The 11,393-nt window shown below is 49.0% G+C and overlaps 1 protein-coding gene across 1 annotated transcript in view; it reads right to left on the reverse strand.

Annotated features, from left to right (window-relative positions):
* Positions 1-8,423, reverse strand: part of POU2AF1 (POU class 2 homeobox associating factor 1) — a 42,276-nt gene extending 33,853 nt beyond the window's left edge. The window contains exon 1 of the mRNA XM_066639715.1: positions 8,342-8,423. Coding sequence (XP_066495812.1) covers positions 8,342-8,423 — 82 coding nt within the window. The remainder of the gene's footprint in view (positions 1-8,341) is intronic.
* Positions 8,424-11,393: the final 2,970 nt, after the last annotated feature.

The following is an 11,393-nucleotide window of genomic DNA, read 5'->3' on the forward strand; positions in this document are numbered from 1 at the left end:
TCAGGTGACGATGGCCTCCTTTGCACAGAATCGCTCTGAGGAACTTGCAAAATGGTAAACAGAGACTCACAAGTATCCCCAGCAAACCTCCCAGCAAAACCTCTGCTTTTGAATGGGGTGAGAATGGATTTGGGAACAATCATTGGGATCTTGCCTCCTTGGGGTTTTTGGCCTTCCACCCAGTGTAAAATCCACAAGAGACCTTTTTGAAAGAGGGGAGATATTGGGAACAGAGTAGATGGGATAGTCCCAGCCCCAATGGTGCCAAACACTCTCTCGAGGAAGACTGGCACTCTCCCAACCTCTTGGTGGCACTGAGGAAGTTTTTGTTAAACAAGGCTGCGACTGCCAATAATCCTAAGGGAAAAATGTGATTCTTCTTCCCATCTTCTCATCAGGGCCAAAAATCTTGGAAGAACCCCAAAGCACTCAACTCTTAAGATTAATTCATTTTATTTTTCCAAATTCCACAGACCACGTGATGCATCCGTTAGAGATTAAAAGTTGTTGTGTGCTCCAGAAAGGTTGTCATTTACTCTTGTCTCCTTCAACATGACCCCTGAAAATATTGCCAGTCCCAAATGTCCCCAACTCAACGAACCCTATCCAGTCACTGAAAACACCTAAGCTTGTGCAATTAATCTGTGGAACTACTTGCTATAGGATGTGGTGATGTGTCTGGCTTAGATGCCTTTAAAAGGGAATTGGACAGATTTCTGGAGAAAAACTTCATCACAGGTTACAAGCTGTGATGGGTTTGTGCAACATCATGGTTTTTGAACTAGGCTACCTCAGAATGCCATGTGCAAGGGATTGGCAACAGGATGCAGGTCTCTTGTTGTTTAGTGTGCTTCCTGAGGCCATTGTGAGATGCAAGAAGCTGTACTAGATGGGCCTTTGGCTTGATCCATAAGAACATAAGAACAGCCCCGCTGGATCAGGCCATAGGCCCATCTAGTCCAGCTTCCTGTATCTCACAGTGGCCCACCAAATGCCCCAGGGAGCACACCAGATAACAAGAAACCTCATCCTGGTGCCCTCCCTTACATCTGGCATTCTGACATAGCCCATTTCTAAAATCAGGAGGTTGCACATACACATCATGGCTTGTACCCCGTAATGGATTTTTCCTCCAGAAACTTGTCCAATCCCCTTTTAAAGTCATCCAGGCCAGTCGCCATCACCACATCCTGGGGCAAGGAGTTCCACAGACCAATCACACGCTGAGTAAAGAAATATTTTCTTTTGTCTGTCCTAACTCTCCCAACACTCAATTTTAGTGGATGTCCCCTGGTTCTGGTGTTATGTGAGACTGTAAAGAGCATCTCTCTATCCAGTTTATCCTTCCCATGCATAATTTTGTATGTCTCAATCATGTCCCCCTTCAGGCACCTCTTTTCTAGGCTGAAGAGGCCCAAACGCCGTAGCCTTTCCTCATAAGGAAGGTGCCCCAGCCCCGTAATCATCTTAGTCGCTCTCTTTTGCACCTTTTCCATTTCCACTATGTCTTTTTTGAGATGCGGCGACCAGAACTGGACACAATACTCCAGGTGTGGCCTTACCATCGATTTGAACAATGGCATTATAATATCCAGCGGGGCTCTTCTCAAGTTCTTGTGTGTGTACAAGAGTAACGCTACTCATGTATGTACTTTCTGAAGCATGGGGTGAGTGCACCATTGGGGGTCCCTGCATGACTTCTGCCCCAGCTCCCCAGAAATCTGAAGCCACCTTTGGGGAGGGGAGCGGAAGCTGAACAGAGCCAGGAAAGGAATTCTGAGATGGCTTCTCTGCTGAACTCATAATTAGAATGTTTGAAAATGGTATTATTTATTTTACTCAGAAGTAAGCACATTGTATTCAGTAAGACTGTATTCCTACCGTACTCACCAGAAATAAACCCCTCTACTCATAATGATTTGGAAGCTCTTTGCATGAATATTAAAAAGAGGTGTCTGTTTTCTTGTCCAAAATGAAATTGGACCAGGCAATTTGCAGAGAAAGAAGTTTGTTTTTTTAAAAATTGCTCTGATGTTTACCAAAGGGCAGGATTTCCATACTAGGCAGTGCCTGGCACAGTTTGGGTTACACATTAAACAGTGCAATAATCACTGGTGCTTTGTATGGGTGGGTTTCAGCGCTCAGGTTCCCAGAGCAGTCAGGTGTGTTTCTTGAGAAAATGTGAAAATACCAAGTGGAGGAACGGCTGTGACCACAAAAAGATTTCCGGCTCCGGAGTGGTGCTGTCAGCCAACCGCAACGATACCTAAATAGATGTTTAATCAGGGCTGTTAGTAATCTGGGTTTCTGTTCATGCACAGAGTTCATTATGTTGTTGTTGGCAACCTTCAGTCTCGAAAGACTCTGGTATTGTGCTCTGAATGGTGGTTCTGGAACAGCGTCTAGTGTGGCTAAAAAGGCCGATTCGGGAGTGACAATCCCTTCCACACCGGGAGCAAGTGCAGTCTGTCCCTGGTCTGTCTCCCTGGCTATGGGCCTTCCTTCTTTGCCTCAGTCTGTTGGCCAAGTTTCTCTTCAAACTGGGAAAGGCCATGCTGCACAGCCTGCCTCCAAGCGGGCCGCTCAGAGGCCAGGGTTTCCCACCTGTTGAGGTCCACTCCTAAGGCCTTCAGATCCCTCTTGCAGATGTCCTTGTATCGCAGCTGTGGTCTACCTGTAGGGCGCTTTCCTTGCATGAGTTCTCCATAGAGGAGATCCTTTGGGATCCGGCCATCATCCATTCTCACAACATTAGCATTCATTAGAGATCATTAGCGGACATTAGAGTTCATTAATGAACATTAGAGTTCATTAGCGGACTCACAAATCAGGATGCTTGGAATTTCAACTTTTATTTCGAAAAACGCCAGTTTCTAGTGGAGGGCAGTACCTAGTGGAATCTAAGAAGCCCACAAACCTTGCACAACAGCCATTTATTTCCGCTTCATGTAGCGCTGCCGGGGATGGGTGGCTGTTCCTGCATCTTATCCAGCAAGAAACTGCTTGAAGCTGGCTGGGAGTTTTGCTAGCGACCAGGCATGATGGGGCATGTTTTATGGGGGCAACCAAAGGTATGCCTGTCTGGCTGGCTCCATCCACCAGCTGCTCTCAAAGCATAAAAAGGAACAGGTGAGCACTCCTTGCCCTGACTGACTGTTGACTTATGACTGGAATGTGATTCTCCAAACTCTCAACAGGAAAGGGGGAGGTGGGAGGAATCCATTGTGGGCCATAGCGCCACTTGCAAATTCCAGAACACTTTGTGCCTCTTTTAAAATTTAAAATATGAACAGTTAAATACTTGAGCCGCAGATCACAGATTTGAGGCTAATTTCTGGTTTGTTTGTTTTTTTAAAGCCAATCTATGTATTTAGCATTTTAAGTGCTTTTTTTTTTTTTTTTGGAGAACATAACTAAATAGCTGTTTGAAGTGGCCAAGAGTCTGTCCAGCAGCCTTTTTTTTTCCTGTAGTGACCCTAAGAGCCACCTAGTCAGAGATCTTCACCACATCTTGAGACAGCAGACTCGACAAATCAATCCTATGTGCAGAAATATTTTCTGTGGCCTGCTCTGGATCTGTGTTTATCACCAGTTTCATTGGATGATCCCTAAAATGAGGAGACAGAGAGAAAAACTGCCTAGCAGCTTTCTCCACACCATGCATTATGTGATTGACCCCTTCCATCACTGTGTTGCAGGCGCTGGTCCAATCTGCAGTCATGTTCCTCTGCCTGGCCAGCTGCCCTCACTAAGCCTCTGATATCTGGCCTTTCATCAGCAGATAATAATAATAATAATATACAGTATTTATATACCGCCTTTCTTGGTCTTTATTCAAGACTTTATTCAAGGCGGTTTACACAGGCAGGCTTATTAAATCCACGCAGGGATTTTTACAAATTGAAAGAAGGTTCTCTCTTTCAAGAACCACCACATTCAAGATGTTACACTCCGATCTGGTTTAACATTCTGGCCTCCATCCTCCCACGCTCCGAGCAGATGGAACAGCTCAGCTGCAGCTTGCCAGCTGCTTCAAGGTCGCACGGTGCCGGTGGCCTCGAACTGCCGACCTTGTGGATGTTAATCTTCAGGCAAATGGAAGCTCTACCCTCTAGACCAGACCTCCTGCCCAATGAAAACACAGCAGATCTTGAAAACACACTCCATTCTTCCAGGCCCAAAAGGAAACATTACATAGTTTAGCAGTATTGTCAAGACTGTCAGTGCCCTTTGGTGCTCATATTGTACTTCTCTCTGGGTTGTGTTTAGGGTAGGGTGCTCTGTGACCCCACCCCAAGGGCGCTACTGTCCCGAACCGTATGCTTGCTTGCCCCTCTTTTGAAGCCGTTCAAACACAGTGCAGGTGCAAGGTTTCTCCCTGTAAACCACAGCAGCCAAAGGCCTGTGCGGGAGACAAAAGATTTTCTTTTCATACACGGTGGGGGACGACACCAGTGGTTTTTCCACTGGGGGATAAAAAGGACAATTGTTTGCCTAGTGTTGATAGTCAAGACAATTTAGTGATCAAATGGAAGAGACAACTTTTATGCAAGGACGTATAATTTTGGCTGCAGAGCTACCCCAGATTCCTTTGTTCTTCTTTAGAAATGGACCTGACTGCATGCAAATTATAAGGCAAAACAACCTCCCGACCACTGAAATTGCTCTAGAAAAGAAGGAAGGTGGGCTCGGGGGGAAAACAAGCCCACCTAAGAACCTGGGTTGAATGGCATGATCTAGCACTGCAGTGGAAAGCGAAAATAATTTATAGTTTTTGTCTTTTGAAAACAAAAACAATTTATAGAGCATGTGCAGACTTCTCATTCCTCACCACTGGTGGAGCCACAGTTACAGCTTGGGACCCTAAGTTTTCTTTTCTGTGACATAGTGGAAATGGAAAAGGTGCAAAAGAGAGTGACTAAGATGATTACGGGGCTGGGGCACCTTCCTTATGAGGAAAGGCTACGGCGTTTGGACCTCTTCAGCCTAGAAAAGAGGCGCCTGAAGGGGGACATGATTGAGACATACAAAATTATGCAGGGGATGGACAGAGTGGATATGGAGATGCTCTTTACACTCTCACATAACACCAGAACCAGGGGACATCCACTAAAACTGAGTGTTGGGAGAGTTAGAACAGACAAGAGAAAATATTTCTTTACTCAGCATGTGGTTGGTCTGTGGAACTCTTTGCCACAGGATGTGGTGATGGCGACTGGCCTGGATGCCTTTAAAAGGGGATTGGACAAGTTTCTGGAGGAAAAATCCATTCGGGGGTACAAGCCATGATATGTATGCGCAACCTCCTGATTTTAGAAATGGGTTATGTCAGAATGCCAGATGCAAGGAAGGTCACCAGGATGCAGGTCTCTTGTTATCTGGTGTGCTCCTTGGGGCATTTGGTGGGCCGCTGTGAGATACAGGAAGCTGGACTAGATGGGCCTATGGCCTGATCCAGTGGGGCTGTTCTTATGTTCTTATGACTTTGGGGGGTGGAAACAATTTTGATCAGGCCCATGGTATTGGGGGAAGTGGTGAGCTCTCTCCTTCCAGCCCTGACAAAAAAATCCATCCTGCCATACCACTCAGCTGCTTCCTAAAAAAGAAAGACACTTAGGCCCAAATCCTAATCCACTTTCCAGCACTGGCATAGCTGTGCCCATGGGACGTGTGCTGCATCCTGCAGTTGGAGGGCAGTCACGGAGGCCTCCTCAAGGTAAGGGAATGTTTGTTCCCTTACCTAGGAGTTGCATTGCCCTTACGTCAGTGCTGGAAAGTGGGTTAGGATTGCACTCTTAGATTTTCAATCAACAGGGCCAGCTCTTTCAGGGCCAATTGAGGTGGTCACTTAGGGAATAGATTGTCAAGGGGCACTCATCTTCACTTGCTGACCTCTTCATCATCCAATCCAGAGAGTGGGAGGAGAGAAGCAGGCATGTCAACAGCATTGGGGGAACACATTAGGCCCACTGCCTCAGGTACCAGGAGGTACCAGCCCTGATCCAGCCCTGCACAGCCCTGATGCAGCCCTGCACAAACCCCGCACATTGCATCCCACATGGCTCTGAGTTGGTGGGTGCACCTTGTATCCAGCATGTGTGCAGGCAGAGACCAGGGAACCTACAGCCCATCAGCACACATGCTATATCACTGCTCTGATCTACTGTGAACTGGAGACAAGAGACAACATATTAAATGTCAATCCTAGAATATCTTCAAGCAAAACACCTAAGTCAGTGGTTATCAGGCTTCTTGCCGAGTAAAAGGACACAGCACAGAGTAGAGCCAGAGGAGAGAAAGTTTACATATGAACATAAGAAGAGCCCTGCTGGATCAGGCCAAAGGCACATCTTGTCCACCTTCCTGTATCTCACAGTGGCCCACCAGATGCCTCAGGAAGCACTTAAGGCAACAAACTACCTGCATCCTGTTGCCACTCCCTGGTACCTGTCATTCTGAGATAGCCCACTTTTAAAACCAAGAGGCTGCACATGCCATCAAGGCTTGTAACTTGTGATGGAGTTTTCCTCCAGAAATCTGCCCAGTCCCCTTTTAAAGGCATCTAGGCCAGATGCCTAGGCCAGGCTTTCGACCTGGTCAGCAGAGACGGCCTCTTCAAGATTCTCCCCAAGATCTGATGTCCACCCAGGCTCCTCAGCATCATCAGAACTTTCCACAAGGACATGAAGGGCACTGTTGTCTTCGATGGCTCCACATCAGACCCCTTTGACATCTGAAGCGGAGTGAAGCAGGGCTGTGTTCTTGCGCCAACCTTGTTTGGGATTTTCTTCGCTGTCCTGCTGAAGCAGGCCTTTGGAACTGCAACAGAAGGCATCTATCTCCGGACCAGATCAGACGGAAAGCTCTTCAACCTCTCCAGACTGAGAGCAAAGTCCAAAGTCCAGCTGAAATGTCTGCGTGACTTCCTCTTTGCCGACGATGCAGCTATCACTACCCACTCTGCCAAAAATCTCCAGCAGCTCATGGATCGTTTTAGCAAGGCCTGCCAAGATTTTGGACTGACGATCAGCCTGAAGAAAACACAGGTGATGGTTCAGGATGTGGACTCACCTCCCTGCATTACAATCTCTGCGCATGAACTGGAGGTTGTCCATGACTTTGTGTACCTTGGCTCAACGATCTCCGACACTCTTTCTCTCGATACCGAGCTAAACAGGCACATAGGTAAAGCAGCTACCACGTTTTCCAGACTCACAAAGAGAATCTGGTCCAACAAGAAGCTGACGGAACATACCAAGATCCAGGTCTACAGAGCTTGCGTCCTGAGTACACTTCTATACTGCAGCGAGTCATGGACTCTTCGCTCACAACAGGAGAGGAAACTGAACGCTTTCCACATGCGCTGCCTCCGACGTATTCTCGGCATCACCTGGCAGAGCAAAGTTTCAAACAACACAGTCCTGGAACGTGCTGGAATCCCTAGCATGTATGCACTACTGAAACAGAGACGCCTGCGTTGGCTCGGTCATGTCGTGAGAATGGATGATGGCTGGATCCCAAAGGATCTCCTCTATGGAGAACTCGTGCAAGGAAAGCGCCCTACAGGTAGACCACAGCTGCGATACAAGGACATCTGCAAGAGGGATCTGAAGGCCTTAGGAGTGGACCTCAACAGGTGGGAAATCCTGGCCTCTGAGCGGCCCGCTTGGAGGCAGGCTGTGCAGCATGGCCTTTCCCAGTTTGAAGAGACACTTGGCCAACAGTCAGAGGCAAAGAGGCAAAGAAGGAAGGCCCACAGCCAAGGAGACAGACCAGGGACAGACTGCACTTGCTCCCGGTGTGGAAGGGATTGTCACTCCCGGACTGGCCTTTTCAGCCACACTAGACGCTGTGTCAGAACCACCTTTCAGAGCGCGATACCATAGTCTTTCAAGACTGAAGGTTGCCAACACAAAAGGCCAGATGCCATCACCACATCCTGTGGCATGGAGTTCCACAGACTAATAACATGCTGGGTAAAGAAATATTTTCTTTTGTCCGTTCTGACTCTGCTGACACTCGATTTGAGTGGATGTCCCCTGGTTCTGGTGTTATGTGAGAGGGAAAAGAACATCCCTCTATCCACCCCATGTGTAATTTTGTACATCTCAATCATGTTTCCCCCCTTAGGTGCCTTTTTTCTTGACTGAAGGGGCACCTGAGGTGGGGGACATTACGCAAGGCGATGATATTGGCTGTGCAAATGGCTTGCATTGAGACTGTTCTGCATAGCTGGATGGACAAGCAACTGTGTGGCCTGCAGGTTCAGTTCCGGGTTCCAGGTCCCAGGTTCGGTTCCGGCAGCCACTCCCGGCAGGGCTGAGAATGACCCTTTCCCCACCTGCAGCCTTGGATTGCTGCTGCTGGTGCAGACCAATTTGCAGTGGAACAAGTAGGGCTTCATTTGTGCCCAGCTCCACCATGGTGGCTGCCAAGCCCCGGTACTAAAACAAGCGAAGAACAACCTTTGTCTTGCATGACACCCTGTGAGAGGCGAGCCCACTTTGCAGCTCACGCGTGGCGCATGCTGGCTGGGACAACACGGTCTTTGTTCTCGCCAGCGAAACAGTTCAGCTGCCGCCACCGCTGCTGCTGGGAGCAATGATAACTCTGCAACCTCCGTGGGCTGCCTTGTTTGTTCTTCCCACGGAGGAAAGGGCTTGATCCTTGGGGCAGAGCAGGCCACCCTGCAGGGCTGTGGCTGGCTCTCAGTTTACACCTGACAAAACAAACGCCGCTTGCAACCTGATCGCAGCAGGGCATCCCCCACCCTGCCCAGCGTCTTCAAATGTCGACAACACGGTATGGCCCTCTTGTTTGAGGAAGTGTTGTGAACATTTAAACCAGGCTCGCCCCCCTCTTCTGGGGTGCTTTGGAGCCACAAAGGCCCGAGTGCTCTTTTGGAGCTCTGCTCGGCAAGCCTGGAAGTCACTCTCAGCCGATCTCCCCTCCTGGCACAACACACCCAGGCTGCAGTTTGCTCCCACAGCTTTGTCTCGCCAGGTGTCATGTCTCCATGTGTTTCATTTTATGGACTCCAGCTGTCCCCATTGAGCAAAGGCAGGCCCTTGCGGTTTGGTGTCCCTAATCAATCGTTGTCCTTTTCCTGGTGGAGGGGGAAGTTGAAGGCACATCTAGAAGAGCACAAGGAATATGATGCTCTGGGTTACAAAGACTAAGTCCTGAGCAAGTATTCAGTAACCGTAGACTGCAGTGGCGTAGCTAGAGGGGGTGAGGGGTAGCAATTGCACCAGGTTGCAGTCTGACTTCTTGCTCCCCTTGCTCCAGAGGCTTGGGGGGCAAGCAGGAGGGAGCTGGGGTAGGGAGGAAACAGAGCAAGAGAGTGAGCAGTCAGCGACTCCAATCACCGCTCATGTCTCTTGGGGGGCAAGCAGGAAGGGGCAGGTGTGGGGGAAGGAGGAAGATTTTTTTATTTTTCAATTTGAAAAAAAGAGTTGTGACATCACAGCCAGAAGTGACATCACTTCCAGGTGTGACGTGGAGGACATCATTTTTAACTTTTCCCCAGGTTCCTGGGTGGCTAGTTACACCACTGGCAGTGTCACCCAATACAAGAGAATGGAAGGACCTGCTGGCAAAACTCATTCCTGTTTTCCCCTTGCTCTATAGGTCCACCTCCTTCTTGCCCCAGGTGCAGCATTTCTCTGCAGAGGTAAATCTGTAAGGGGGGGGGGAGGAATCATCCTATGGCTGTAAGGCCAGTCACTCAGCACCCCAGCTCCTGAAGGAAATTTCTCTCCTCCCCCCGTTCCATTCTTTCCAAAATGGGAAAGAGGAAAGGTGATTTTGCTCCAAATCCACCCACTCCAAATTTGGCCATAAGGTTCATTGGGAAACTTCTGATCTAGCTGTACAGCTGCACCCAAATGTCCCCTCCCCAATTTTGCTGTCCCATTAGTAGTTGAACACAGGTCATGGTTCAGGATGTGGACTCACCTCCCTGCATTACAATCTCTGCACATGATCTGGAGGTTGTCCATGACTTTGTGTACCTTGGCTCAGCGATCTCCGACACTCTTTCTCTCGATACCGAGCTAAACAAATGCATCGGTAAAGCAGCTACCACGTTTTCCAGACTCACAAAGAGAGTCTGGTCTAACAAGAAGCTGATGGAACATACCAAGATCCAGGTCTACAGAGCTTGCGTCCTGAGTACACTTCTGTACTGCAGCGAGTCATGGACTCTTTGCTAACAACAGGAGAGGAAACTGAACGCTTTCCACATGCGCTGCCTCCGACGCATCCTCGGCATCACCTGGCAGGACAAAGTTCCAAACAACACAGTCCTGGAACGTGCTGGAATCCCTAGCATGTATGCACTGCTGAAACAGAGACGCCTGCGTTGGCTTGGTCATGTCGTGAGAATGGATGATGGCCAGATCCCAAAGGATCTCCTCTGTGGAGAACTCGTGCAAGGAAAGCACCCTACAGGTAGACCACAGCTGCGATACAAGGACATCTGCAAGAGGGATCTGAAGGCCTTAGGAGTGGACCTCAACAGGTGGGAAACCCTGGCCTCTGAGCGGCCCGCTTGGAGGCAGGCTGTGCAGCATGGCCTTTCCCAGTTTGAAGAGACACTTGGCCAACAGTCTGAGGCAAAGAGGCAAAGGAGGAAGGCCCATAGCCAGGGAGACAGACCAGGGACAGACTGCACTTGCTCCCGGTGTGGAAGGGATTGTCACTCCCGAATTGGCCTTTTCAGCCACACTAGACGCTGTGCCAGAACCACCTTTCAGAGCGCGATACCAGAGCCTTTCGAGACTGAAGGTTGCCAACAACAACATTAGTAGTTGGCAAAATTGATAGAGGGCCATGGGGGGGGCGCCAAAAGGCACTGCTTGCATGGCAAGACCTCTTCCTGGTGTTTCTGCCTCCCCCCCTCCACTAAATATTTCTTGTAACAGGTATATTCATTGATTGTCTATTAACTTCATGGGGAAACCACAATTCTGTTGTGTGTTTGCGTCTGCATCATTCACTGTTATGTGTGTACCAGCCTTGCACAGGTCTGGGTTCACAGCCAGATTTGGGTTGCCCTTCCAGGTTGAGGTTATTCTCCTGAATTGCTGGAATGATAAGGGAAGGCAAACAGCCCATTGACTGCATTTCTTTGGCTGAGTAAATATTTGGTCAATGGTGGGAGGGGGGAGGCAGGATTTCCCCCCTTTCTCCAGTTTTTGCTGAGCTGCAGTGTCCTGTTGGCTCTGGGTGAAGCCAAGGAACACCTGTGCGCACTGCCCCCTCTCATTTCCCTATGCAAACTCCTCTTTGACTGAAGGGAGTGTTTGGCTAGGCAGCAATAGCAGCAGCCTGACTCATGAAAGGGTTAAACCCATGTCATTCACCAGTGCCAGCTGTGTGCAATGTGCATC

Source organism: Tiliqua scincoides, chromosome 11, assembly GCF_035046505.1.
Source record: "Tiliqua scincoides isolate rTilSci1 chromosome 11, rTilSci1.hap2, whole genome shotgun sequence".
Classification (NCBI taxonomy): Eukaryota; Metazoa; Chordata; class Lepidosauria; order Squamata; family Scincidae; genus Tiliqua; species Tiliqua scincoides.